General features: G+C 35.9%; 1 protein-coding gene across 3 annotated transcripts in view; it reads left to right on the top strand.

Annotated features, from left to right (window-relative positions):
* The window catches only part of NELL2 (neural EGFL like 2), a 381289-nt gene that overhangs the window by 349004 nt on the left and 17839 nt on the right, over window positions 1-14446 (top strand). For all 3 annotated transcript variants that reach the window (XM_038577411.1, XM_038577410.1, XM_038577409.1), the window contains one exon: window positions 9060-9200. In XM_038577411.1, the coding sequence (XP_038433339.1) occupies window positions 9060-9200 (141 nt within the window). The remainder of the gene's footprint in view (window positions 1-9059; window positions 9201-14446) is intronic.

Here is a 14446-nt window from a genome sequence, read left to right as displayed (position 1 = left end):
AGGCAGTGCTGCATATGGAGTAAGAGTTTGATCTCTGTATCTAGGGTGTTTGGGTTCAAATCCCAGTTTTGTTCTTCAATAGTCTTGGGGAAATTACTTAAATTCCCTTAAAAATTGCTTGCCTACATTATTTCTCTTTAAAATAGGGAACACAAAAAATAAATAAATAAATAAATAAAATAAAATAAAATAGGGAACAGTAATATTTCTACTTTGTGGGACAACTGTCAGCACTAAATGAATATATATATATATGCATATTTTTTTCATATATATATATGAAAATTGCAAGGAATGGTGGCTCCTACATAGTAAGCCATCCATAAGTATTGACTATCAGGTCAGTTTTCATTATTAGGGACCTTGGTATGGGGGCCTTTTAATCTGAAGTCTCTACAGTGAAGAGTTTTTATTGTTGTTTTTAAAGATATTTTTCTCCCATTGACTTTTCTATTTTCTTGGTATGAATTTTGTCTTTAATCAGAAGCTGGACTTTTTAGGTTGGTGCTCTTTGCTTTTTTCTATTATATTTTTCATCTATTTTCTATATGTTATACTTTTCAAGATACTACTTCTATTTGATCTTCCAAGCCTTATATTACATTTTGAAATTTCTCAGCTATTGTATTTTTAATTTCCAAGAACTCTTCTTTATTCTCTGAATATTCCTTTTTAAATAATACTATGTCATTTTCTTATGGATAAAATAGTCTATCAAATCTATTTGAAGATATTAGCAAGAAAGGTTTTAAGGTCTGTTATATAAGTTATTTCTATTTCCTTCAGGGTCAGTTTTTCTGATGGTATAGCTTGGTTATTAGATTATTCAAATAAGCAAGTGAATGTTACATATTTTTCTTAAGTCTTTGTTGTCTCTTGATTTCACATTAATGTTTAAGAGTGAATAAATAGAAAAACTGATTTTGAGCTCTGATATGAAAGATAAGGTTGTTGACTGGCAAACTTACAATAAGTAAGCTAAAAGAGAGCCAGGTTTTGGGTGGGGGGGTTTATATGTATAATTTGAGATCTTTAAACACCGAAATGAAGAAACTTTGTTCCAAAGGATGATAACTCTTATCTTAGCTGCCCCATTTCATCCAGTTTATCTATTTTTTTTAAAGAAGAACCATCTAGTAAATTGAACACCAATAAAAAACAAATTAAAAAAAAATAAAATAAAACAGATACTAAACAATATATCCTTTAGAAATGCATCAATAAATAAAAATTTTTAAAAAAAAGTAAAAAAAAAATAAAGAAGAACCATCTATTCTGGCTTTAGGGGTAAATGCTTTTTTTCAGCAGTCTGCTGAAGGTGGGAAGAGGTAGATGGATTGATTATTCACCAGTAGACTTTTAATTAAACCAGTTACTTTCAACTCCATGTCTCACATTAGCTTTACATGGTATTTCACGTATCCTTAGAATTCTTCAGGGAAGATTACTGCCCTCATCACCTGTAGCACCTCATTATTATGTATATCTTCTAAGCTGTGGCTTCCTTTGCTCTGACTATACCATTTCAACTATATTCTGTTTTCCAAGGAAAAACAAAACCTTTGAATTCTGAATTTTCTTTTCTACTGATGGTGTTTTTCCTTTTGTCTTTGTTAATATAATCATCACGTTGTACACTTTAAATGTCTTACAATTTTATTTGTCTGTTATATCTCAATAAAATTGGAAAAAATAAAGTTGTTTTTTTTTAAAAGAAAGGTTAAAAATATATATTTAGGAATAAATCCTGGCAAAATAGTGTAAGACATCCTTTCAGAAAATGACAGGCTATAAAACTATAAAAATTATTAGAGAAAGAGGAAATATATCATGCACCTGAATTAAAAGATTTAATCATGTACAGATGTCAGACCAATCTATAGAATTAATGCAGACTTCCCCCTCCCTCATTTTTTTGTTTTGTTTTGGTGAGAAATTCACAAAGTGATAGGCGAAAAGCTCAAAGGATCAAGATACCTTTGAAAAGCGGGGGGGGGGGGGGGTGCTTTCTCCAGGAGTGAAGTAATATTTCTAAAGCAAGTTTAGAAACCTTATCCCACCCCATCCCCCCCAAAAAAAACACCTTATGATAGTTGCTATCAAGGCAAAACACAAGGAACACATGACATGGGAGAAAGTACAAAAAACAATGAGCACTAGGAGATCTAACAGGCTTTGGAGTCAAGGAAGGCTTTCTCAAAGGAAATTAATTTCAATATGAGACAGAGACAAGCCAGAAATAGTTAACTGGATAAGGCAATGAGAAACAGAGAGGAGCATTTTAGGCAGTAGGGACAGCATAGACAAAGACTATGATGGAATAAAAGAAACGCTAAAATACTAAAACCTCAGGAACCACAAGAAAAATAAGTTGTTTTGATCTTCTTCCTTTGTATGGTATGTCCCTGGACATGTGTAATGTCCGGGCCAGTCTTATATCAACACAGGGACTATGAGAGGGCCTTGTACACTGACTGAAGATAAGCGTTTGAGAAAAAAATGCTTTCTTATCCCTATTTCCCCTGTTTTTTTCCCTAAAGTTTTTTATTACCTTTTTTCCTAGATCATGATAAAAAAAGGATACTGCCCTTAGTTTTACCCTGTCCCATCTGTCCAACATAGAAGTGCTACCGTGTTCCTCCCAAAGTATGCCTTAGATCTATCACATCATCCAATGTTAAAGACTCTTCAGTGGCTCCTGATTGTCCACAGAAGAAAAGACATTCTCTGATCTAAACCCTCATTGCAAAACTGTATTTTCCTCTCCTCCTTTCCAAGTAATCAAATGACATAAGCAAGCATGCTCTATAAACCCTGAAGGGTTATTTCAGCTATGGAGGTGGAATTTATACATATTAATAGCCTGTATAAGCCAGGTACCACTCCTGTGAGGCCTTGCATAGTTAATGGTAGAAAACAGCAAACTATTAACAGAGAGAATTATTTCTCATTCAAAACCAAAATACTCAGAGAGATTTGGCAAGATCTTCAAAGTTACATAGCTAATAAGCCAAAGAGCTGGAATTCACTCACATTAAGGTACACACTGAGATATTTCAAAGCAGAAGCTGTTTCTGCAAGTGTTGGTCTTGAAAGGCAGTTGGCAGTTGAGAGGGTTTGGGTCTATTGCATGAGCTTGGGTGATGTATTTGTTCTCCCTGCTTCTTTGTGACATAGGGATAAGAATATCTCTCATGGTTGTAGTGAGGACTAAATGATACGATGACATCGTTATGTGTTTTGTATTTGTATTATGCTTTTCTTAAGAGCAGTCATTAACTTCCTAATTATGAACTCTAAAGTAATGAAAATAATTTTCACTAAATCTGCAATGTTATCGCCCAACTTGTGAAGAGGATTTTATGATTTCCAAAGCTTATTTACATATGTTGGCCTATTTTTTTTAATGAATATGGAAAAAAATCAGTCATGAAATTTTGGACTGTATTTTTTTATCGAGTTCTGGTGTAGTTATTAAAAATAATGTAACGCTCAAAAGAGTTTGCATTCCTTGAACATTCACATCTAAATGTTAAAAGCAGACTCCCCAGAAGCTCAACAAGAGGCAGAGGGAAATGACCTTGTGATTTAAAAAAAAATGCTGCAGATAATCTAGAAAACAAATAATCCACATGTGGGTAATCAAGAGTTGATTAATTGTTTTCAGGGTGTTTAATTGCCTGCTGTTTATCAATATAATTTAAGTACCAGTACACAGGACAGTGATATAAATAGTCCAAGTACTATTTTTTATGAGAAATGATGTCAGGTTTTTATTAATGATAAAGAGGATGAAAGAACTCTCATTATTTGACTTTGCCATTAAACATAGTGTGCTCATTTTAAAGAACTGGATTTTCTTCTGTAGAGAGTAGCAACTAATCAGTTTCCTCTTAGCTTAAAAGTGATTAAGGTTAAAGTGATTAGGTTCCAACACATTAGGAACTGTTTTGGGTGTGGATTATTCTAGACATTTGCATGTTTTTTTATTCTTAGTTATGTAGTTATGGTAGAAATCACTTTTACCATATATGAGAATGAAGTTGCTTATCAAGTGTCTCATTCTGTAGCTATATTTAATTTTACATGGAGATAATTTGTCATTGTCTGAAGTGACCCTTAAATGCTGATGGCAACAGCCATTTTCAGTTGAAACCAGTGGTCCGTGGGACATTGTAGAAGGAATCCATTCTTGTGTTGTCATACCTGAGGGAGACAAGGAAAACAAGACACTGACATATGTGAGCTTTTTTTGTTTTTGTTTTTTTTTTTTTGTATCTTTTCCTTTCTTATTTTTCTGCTTGTTGGTTTGTTTTTAATGATTGCCTCAAAACATATGTGCTTTCTAGAAAATCTATCCTCAACAGTGCCTTCCACTTTTATTATCCAAGTCAATTTTGATCCCCGAGGTATGACTACTGTTCATGACCGCTGTTGGGTGGCTAAATATTATTTGGAGTTTGATTCTCTATGCTCTGGGATGGCATTTTAATATCATCACTAGATGACTCTTCTAATGTTGCTACTGAGAAAGTTTTAGTTGTCCCTAGGCAACAGGAAACTAGTTCCTTTCTAAGACAGAATATGTAATGAAACCATAGTTTTTCATAAAATGTCTTTTTAGTTTTCCATAAAATGTACCTACAGAGTACAGAATTAAGGGCTTTATAATCAAAACTAAATAATTTGAGCTTATACATCCTGTACTAATCTTTTTGAATACTTTTATTCAGTTCAGAAAGTAATTTGTTCAGACGTAACAGTTCTCAATTGGAATGAAATAATAACATTTTTTTTCTCTTTTAGGTCTGATGTTCCCTGTGTATCTAACTCAATTAGATAATGTGAATTTTGGGTTTTAACTGACCAAAAGAAAATAGCCAAGAAATTAATTCTTTGAATTTTTGTCTTTACTGTTTTCTGATATTATACTATGTAAAGCACAGTATGTGCATATTTGAAAATGCACACAATATGTGTGTCATTTATATAACTTATAGTAATATTCAAATTTGTGTATAGAGAAAATATACTTCTTAATATGGATCAGATTTCATTTGTTCACTTACTAAATATTTACTGAATAACTAAGAACATATATACCATCAAATAGCTTACAGATGAGGCTGTTTGTTTTAGCTTTGGCTTTAATTAGAACCATGAGCCAAATAAACATGCCTTCTGGTGGGAAATGCACACTTGGGTGATTCAAGCACACTCATTTTCTACTGACTTTCACCAAGCAGAAAAGTTTGCATATACAAATCAAAACAAGCAAGAACTTGAAAGTATCAAATGAAGCACTATATATTATCTGGCTAGTTTTTCTTCACTATCCTCAATAATAGCATGTATATAATTTTAGGAATGACATGAGCATCCTAAATATTTTATAAATTACGTCATATTTAAATTACTTGAGTTATTTCACTACATGAGGAATTACTCAGCAAATCCTTCTGAAATGTGAATATGGAGCACTTATTTGTATGGAACAAAATACAGTATTTTGGTGTTTCCAAAACTTTAGTCATTTTTTTATACTAACTTCATAATTGTTGTTATATTTATATAATGTTTATACCAGTATTCCCTTAATATTATTTCTGTAATCTCTCTCACTTTTTAAATTTAAATATAATTTCACTACTGTACTATCCCTTAATATTATGTCTGTAATCTCTCTCACTTGTTAAATTTAAATATAATTTCACTACTGTACTATTAGTATCACTTGCTATAAATGGAAATAATTCAGAAATATAAGTACATGGCCATTAAAATATAGTTGTATCACCTAAATAACATCCCACTGGTGGCAGATATATGACATGTGGGGAAACACTTCCTATATGATTGCAGATTCAGATTTTTATAAATTCTCTTAAAACACAATTCAGATATATATTAAACTCAGCGAGGGCAGAAATTACTTATGGTTTGTGCATCTTTGTTTCCCTACTACTTAGTACTTGGCACATAACAGGCATTCAATAGAAAATTGAATGGCAAATTAATGAGTTGGTGCATATATTTGCATATTCCTCCTCTAAAGTTAAAATAATTAAATAATAAAAACAGAAAGTGAAAATACATTTTAAAAAAGAAAACACCTTTTATCCAGTCTTCGTTTGTATCCACAGTCTTCAAAACACAAATAATATAATTCAGAGCATTCTTATTAAACTTTAGTGAGCATGTTTGTATCTCAGGGAAGGGTGCTACAATGTAAGAGAGAACTGGTGTGAGGCAATAAGGAGTGGGCCTAGTAACTGGGAAGAATGAGTAGAGAAAGTAAATGAGAAGTAAAAATTGAAATATGTATCTGTGTCATGAGATACGAGCTAACCCCACAACTGTGTTCGGGCAATAAAAAAGGACTATATTAAAGGCTAAATATACATGCAAAAGTTGTTTCAGTGGAGAAGGCCTGTTCCATTAATAGTTATTTGCAAATCACCAACACTAATGATCAGATTCTTCTAAAATGAGATAGTCTGCAACATCCCCCCTCATGGCCTTTCTTCCAATAAACTCAATTCTAAAGCTTAAATTCCAACCTGTTTTCTTTTGTCCATGCACTTAAGAAATGACATAATCAATTTTCTGCATCATTTGGGTTGGAAGAAAGACTGTATTAGGCTGAAATGAACATAGCATTTTAGCCCCATTTATAATCGGAGATTCATCATTTAGGGAGGGACCTGAAATACAAATAGGCTGTTCCATAAAGCCTAGGAGGCCTCAGTAAATGGAAGCAATCCACATCAGCTATTTGTCAAGAAGTCAATGGTTAGCTGATTTTACCACTAACAATTATTTTGGCAGTAGGAATTACTGACAGTAGGAACTAACTCTTCAGAAGAGGAACTATAGATGCAAAAACATTCTTAATTCAGAAATACTGTTAAAATTTTGCAATTATATATATATATATATATATATATATATATATATATATGCCTATTACCTAATCTAAGAGAATTGTTTGCACCTTATTTTAGTGAAGGGACTCTGAGTTTATCAAGAAGTAAATGAGTGATGGCTTATTTCTCTCAAAAAAAAAAACAGTATATTTATTTGTTCAAAAAATTGTCTCTTCCAAAATTGAATATAGAAAAGGGAAATTTAAAAAGAAAATGAGCGATGCCTGGGTGGTTCAGTGGTTGAGCATCTGCCTTTGGCTAAGGGGTGGTCCTGGAAACCCAGGATCGAGTGCCACATCAGGCTCCCCTCAAAGAGCCTACTTCTCCTTCTGCCAGTGTCTCTCCCTCTGTCTCTGTCTCTCATGAACAAATAAATAAAATCTTCAAAAAAATAAAAAGAAAGAGAAAATGAAAGGAATATGTATTTCCAAGATTTGGGAGTTAAAGGAGACTGAAGTAGGAAGGAAGTACATTGTGTGGAACTGAAGTGGACTGTCTTCAGCTGTGATAGGACTCCAAACAACAAGACTTCCCTTCAACACGAGGGACATCGTCATGCCTGGTCACTGCACCAGAGACTGTCATGCAGGTGTGGGAAGCATATAAGAAAGGGCTATCCTACATTGGCGAGTGAAATCTTCAGTCATGGCATAGGACTGTCAAGATGGAAGTAGGGTTCATGTGAATATTTTTGGCAGCTGTGATGATGGGGTGCCATCTTATCATTCATCAGGGTATGAGTCAATCAGAGCACCCAGAAACCCAGAAGGTATCTGAGAAGAAGGGGGCACTCTATAAGTCAACTCCAGAAAATATTTTTTCCTCTATGAGCAAAGGAAGAGACTTGGATTGGCGTTCGATATTCTCCTCATTAACAGACTGAATGAATAAACCCATAGTATCAGATAAGACTTTTAAATGGCAGCGTGCAAAAATCTGACCCAAACAGGAGAATAAAGGGCTTTCATTCTTTGGGAGAAGCAATTAAGCCATTGGAGGAAATATGTGAGACTGAAGTTATATAGCTCTGTTTACTTTTTTTAAGGTTTTATTTATTTATTCATGAGAATACACAGAGAGGAGAGAGAGAGAGAGAGGCAGAGACACAGAGGGAGAAGCAGTCTCCATGGAGGGAGCCCGATGTGGGACTCGATCCCAGGTCTCCGGGATCACATCCTGGGCTGAAGGCGGTGCTAATCCACTGAGCCACCAGGGCTGCCCCAGCTCTCTTTGTTTAGACAATTTTCCCAATTTCAATCTACCTCTGCTTTGATGAAGGAACACACACCTGAAAGTCAGGCAACCGTGGACTTTTAGGTGACCTTGATTAAATTCCATAATTTCCTTTTGCCTCATCTTTCTTTCCTATGCTCATTACACTATCTGGCAAGATTTTTTTTTTGGGGGGGGGGGTTGAATAAGGTAATATATGTGAAACCCATTAAAAAGTGACATAAATGGTATATTATTCTTGAAAGCATGAAGCATGTTGCTTTTGCTACTGGAGATGAATGATATTTTAGTGAGGATAGTAGGTTTTGCTTATAGTAATTAAAAGACCCTAAAATCCCAATGGCTAAAAGCAAAAAGGTTATTTCTTGCTCATACTCTGCCCCTCCCAACTGGGAGAGGAATGTGCCCCCCATTACCCTTACTCAGGAACTCAGGCTGATCTTTATTTAGAGCCCCTGGAGAATGCTGGTCATTGTGATGGGGAAGGGTGCATGTGAACCACAGGCTGCATCCTAAAGTCTCTGCCCCGAAGTGACACATGACACTTCCTAATTGGCTCCATGCATTCACATCCCAATCCTAGCTTGTGTCTAAGAGAAGAGCTAGAAACATATGGTGAGCAGCACTAATGACTCTCATAGATTGTTTCATTTTTTTTCCATTTTGGATGACTTCTTGAACAGAGAAGCCAACTAGATATTTCTCCTGTTACTCATACCACTACCTGCTTTCTATATGGCTTTCAACAACCAAGCGGACTTTCTGGAGTTTGTGTTTTCTCAGTTTTAAGGATTTGCTGGCACTAAAATATCCAGTAGCTGTCTAGCAGAATATTTTAGTTTTAGGTAGAGAAAAGCAGTAATTGTGTAACATCCCATTTTTGTTCTCTTTGCCAAACAGACATTGACGAGTGCTCTGATGGCTTTGTTCAGTGTGACAGTCGGGCTAACTGCATTAACCTGCCTGGATGGTACCACTGTGAGTGCAGAGATGGCTACCATGACAATGGGATGTTTTCACCAAGTGGAGAATCTTGTGAAGGTCAGTACAAAGAGAAGAACTAGAGTTTAAGAACACTTTTTGAACTTGAGGAATATATGGTAAGGTGTAAATAACAGACATCAATCTATTGTTTAAGTTACTGGTAATTTTTGCTGTGTTTATACAGTGATGAACTGTTAAAATATAACCTTTGTTTGCTAATTCTGATAATTAACTGATTTTCAGATATTTAAAACTTGTGACACTAAACGAGTTTTCAACGGGTATTTGCAACTGTTGAAGTGTATTTTTAGAATGAATAAACCCATAGTATCAGAGAAGATTTTTAAATGGCAACATGCAAAAATCTGACCCCAAAAGAGTTAGAAAAAATAGATGAGGAAAGCAAGATAGAAGGAAAATAGAGGGAGAGGAAATATGATAATGATATGGCCAAGGATAATATTCACAATACACACTACTCTGGGCTATTCCTAACCTATCACTTAGCTGGCAAAGTTAGAGCTGTTTAGGGAATGTTCAGTGTTGGATACAGAAAATATAATCCCTGCTGCAGAAGAGATTTCAATCTAATAGGAGTGGGAAATTCAATCAGATTATATTCAATTATATATCATTAATTTTGAATTATTTTCAGTGAATTGACAAACCACTCTGCCCCTCTATACCCCCTATTAAAGGGCGTGATTTATAGAAAGCAGGCAGGATGTACAAAGCCTCATGAATAATTGCCAGGGAAACCATCCACACTGAAAGGATTTGCCATCCAGAAGTTTGGCACAAGAATGAAAAACAGAGCAAACCTCAAGAAGTTACCCTTTTTCCATTTGTATCTATACCTTCATAGATTAACAGCCTGAGAGAATAAAGTGACTAAAATGACACAGTCACTGAGGCCTTGGAGAATCTAACTTTAACAGTACTTGACACCTAAATGATAAGATGTCTTTTATTCTTGGACCTCAGAGGGTTTTCATAAAGAGGAAAGTGAAGCGGTCTTGGGTGATAGATGCTTTCATGCACTTTGTACTTTGCTGGCCGCTGCAGAGCTCTGGACCTGAAGCAGAGGGTCCATCTGGATTTTTGCAGTGGAAGGGGAATGCTGTTGCCTTACCAGGGGCTAAAACCTGGTGCTTGCAAATAACCACGGAACTGTGGTCTGAGAGCTTTGCCTTCCCTGGTGCATGTCCCAGAGTGAATACTTCCAGTCCTGTAGAGAATGCCGTGAACCATGGATTGCAAATCAAGAGGCAGATCAAAGAGTGTGATTTTGCACTTCCCGCATAAACTACTTTGCCTGTATTCTCTCATCTGTCATGGGGAAGAAGTCTAGTTTTGTTGTTGTTGTTGTTGTTGTTGTTTGTTTTTTGTTTTGTTTTGTTTTTTTATCTAAAAGTGCTACCTTTTTGTTAAGATGGTCTTTCACTTTAAATTATATACACAAAGAGTAAATATAAGCCGATTATAAATAATTCAAGTCATACACAAATACCTAGATTAAAGCTGAAAATACATCCTAATTTCATCCCTCCCCTTTCCCCATCCCTCCTGCTTCCCTAGGGGAAACCTGTGCTTGGGTTTGCTTGGTACCCTTGCACACCCTTCCCATGCAGCAGAATGTGAAGGGGAAAAAACATGTACCTCTGCTGACTATCTCACTTTACATTTGCACATTTCACTATGTTTGAAATTTCTGACTGCAAATCCCAGGAGGGCTGCATTCGTTATCTATCGATGCATAACAAATTCCCCCAAAACTTAGCAGCTAAAAACAACAAAAGTCACCTGACAGTTTCTGTGAGTGAGGAATCCATGCACAGCTTAGCTGGGGGACTCTGGGTTCACAGTTTCTCGTGAGGTTGTGGTCAAGTTGTTGGTCAGGCCTGTGGTTTCAGCGTGCAGACTTGTCCGAAGTGGGAGTGGGGTGGTGGGGGGTGGGGGGGAGCAGGACTCTGCTTCCAGGGTCACTCCTGTGGCTTTCTGCAGGTCTGGTTCCCGTAACACGGGAACCACTCACTCCACAGGGCTGCCTCAGGACGTGGGAGCTGGCTTCCCCCAGAGCAAGCAATCCAAGCAGAGCAAGTGTCCATGGTCTTTTTATAACCTCATCGCAGATGTGCCATTTCATGGCTTCTCTACGTTCTGTCTGTTAGCAGTGAGTCAGAAGTCTAGCCAGCCCACATTCAGGGGAAGAAGATGACATGAGAGTATGAGCAGCGGTGAGGCTCGCTGGATGCTAGCGTATGGGCTCCCTCCTGCAAGGGCCTTGCAGCCTTGCCCAGTGCGCTGATTTTATTTCCATAGTTACTTTCTCCTGCAACTCTCCAATAACAGCCATTTCATACCTTCTCTAATCTCCTCAAGTCTTAGGAGACCACTTGCCTTCCCTTCATTCTCTGATGACAGCCCTGCTGCTTATTTAACCGAGAAAACAGAAGCATCTTTGCACCAGGAGCTCTACTAGCTTACTCTTGTTTCTTCTTCTTTTTTTTTTTTTTAACTCTTGTTTCCATCTGCTGTTTTCCCTTCCTCCTGTTTCACTGAATTAAGTGCCATTTCTCCTATCAGACGTTAAACGCTCCGTAGTACCTTACATCTCACCCCTCTCGCCTGCTTGAAGTCTCTGTCTTTGTATTACCCACATTCTGGTCCTTATGATACTCTTTCTTATCAGCATACAAACAGCCTAGAGTAGCACCCATCTTTAAAAAGAATAAAATAAAAACAAACAAAAAGTAAAAAAAAAAAAAAAAAAAAGAGTAACTTCCCATGATATTGCTTGATTCTCCAAACATTGCCCCCATTTCACTGCTCTCTTCTAGAACAGAACTTTTTGAAAGAATCTGTTGTATTTGTTATCTCCGTTCTCTTGCTTCCAACAACACGGTAGTACCCCAGCCCCACTGAATGCTGCCCTTTCAAGATGACTTAACAGTGTCCACGTCATCAAATTCACTACTCAGTTACTCTCTCTTTGCTTGACAACTCACGCTTTTGAAGCAGTGGATCACTTCTTACTCTCAAAACAACTTTCTTCACTTGGCTTCGAGGATGCCACTTTCGCCTTTCTCCTACTCTATAGGCCTCTCCATTCCCTCTCCGAGGACTACATATTCAAGGCCCCAGGACATTTGGCAATCTTCTCTATCCATTCTCAAACTAAATCAACCAGTTCCATAGTTTCATATGCTGTTCATATACTTCTATTTCAGACCTTTTCCCTAGTTGCAGATTCATATATCTCACTGCTTACCGGGTATCTAACCTGGATTTCTTAAAGACAACTCAGACTTAATGACTAAAATACAACTCTTGATCTTGATTTTCAAAATATTTTCCCAGTCTTACCACTTTTCACTGTGTCTATTGTTACTATGTTGGTCTAAGCCATCATTATCTTTTGTCTGGACTAGTGTACCTTTCTCCAAACTGGTCTCCCTACTTCCACCCTTGACTCCTCTAGGGTCTTGTTTTTCTAGCACTCTAGGTTGCTTAAAATCAGAAGTAAGAGCATGCTCCAATTCTGCTCCAATGCCTGGAGGCTTTCCATTTCTCTTCGGAGTAAAATCCAAACCCCAACAATGGCTTTTACAAGGGTCTACGTGATACGAGTACTTGGCTTTCTTGCCATTTTACAAAAATACCAAACTGACTCCCTTCTCGTGTGCTTTTCTTTTTGTTTGGAATGTCTTTCCCCAATTCTTTGAATTTTTCATTCATATTATTCAGATTTCCTCCTAAATGGCTTCTTCTGGACTCCCATCCTAAAATAGCATCCTTCTCTAACACTCTTCACTTACCTTGCTTCACTTTTCTTCATAGAAATTATAACTTCTCTTGAAGTGATTGAGTATATTACTTACTTGCTTATTATCTTCTGCAAAATGTAAGCTTTAAGAGTCATAGATTTTTTTTGCTTGTCAGCCACCAGTGCCTCAGACAATGTTTGTGTCAGAGTGTACAAAATATATTCATTTGCCCAATGAAAAAGATTAAAACGGATAAAAATAGAGATAGATACATAGATAAATAGATAATATTTAATCAGAAGTACATTAGGAATATAACCTGTTAGAATTGGATAGTAGATAGTCCTATCTTAAAACTAAATATATATTTAAAAGAAACTAAATATATAAAGTAGTGATCAGGACAGAAAAACAAAACATTATTAGTGCACTCATGAGTGTCCAGAAAGTAACAAGGAAAATTAAACTAAGCATTAAAAATAACACATGATAAAGATGAAGATGGGGAAGTAAAGGATTGTATAAGATGCTTATGCAAAAAAAAAAAAAGGCTTTTCAAGGAAATTCTTTAAACACAGAAACAGTGGGAAATCTTTTTTTTTTTTAATATATATACAACTCTGGAAAGATGATTCTACTTTTATCTTCCAAAAGAATTTATAATGATTATCAGAAAAACCTACTACTTTCTCAAGACAATGTGCTCTGAAGGATTCCTTAAAAAAAAAAAAAATCAATGTTATAAAAAAAAAAGAGTAAAATGCTTCTTCTAAACAACTATCCATTTACTACAATTTCAATGATTTGCAGAATTGTAATATTAGTATTTAGAAGGATACAGTTTTTTAAGAGTATAATTATATCTGAGCAGGTGCCATTTTTCTGTTGCTGGGAAAAAAAGCATTTCAAAGTGGACAAAGTCACAGCAGTAGGTTCACAATTACTCTGAAGAGATGCATAAATATGTTTGATGACATGAATAAGTAACTGCACTGTTTCACTACTTTTTAGGCTGCGGTTCAGTAATATGCAACATACATGTTTATAAGTGGCATTCATACAAATTATATGCTGCTTTGCTCATCCATTTATCTCAGAGGTGTAGATATTTAATCCCCCGATAATGTGCCTGAGAACCATCTTCTTTTTCCATGTTGTCCCTTCTTCTATGCTTGCCTGAAAATATGGCTCTCTCTGAGAATAAAGCCCAGTAGCTTTTTCACATAAGAATATTTTATTTACATGCCCACTTTTCACCTGTGTTACTTTAATTTCTGGATTATTTTTAAGTTTGGTGAGGTTTTTGCATTTGTAAGCCGAAAAGATAAGATAGCATCTTTTGAGTATTATGTTCAAGCTAAATATTGTGAATTCTTAACCTAAATCAAGAAAAAGGACAAAAATGAAATGAATCGAATTCACCTCAACAATTCACAGAACTTATTGTGTCCTGAATCGAGGCCCAAGTACCTTGAGGTGTTTGCCAGGCATCTGCTGCATAGAAATATGAAAGAGGTGTGGTCACTGTTCTCAGCT

Source organism: Canis lupus, chromosome 27 (assembly GCF_011100685.1).
Source record: "Canis lupus familiaris isolate Mischka breed German Shepherd chromosome 27, alternate assembly UU_Cfam_GSD_1.0, whole genome shotgun sequence".
Taxonomy (NCBI): domain Eukaryota; kingdom Metazoa; phylum Chordata; class Mammalia; order Carnivora; family Canidae; genus Canis; species Canis lupus.
This window is presented reverse-complemented; position numbering and strand designations above follow the sequence as displayed.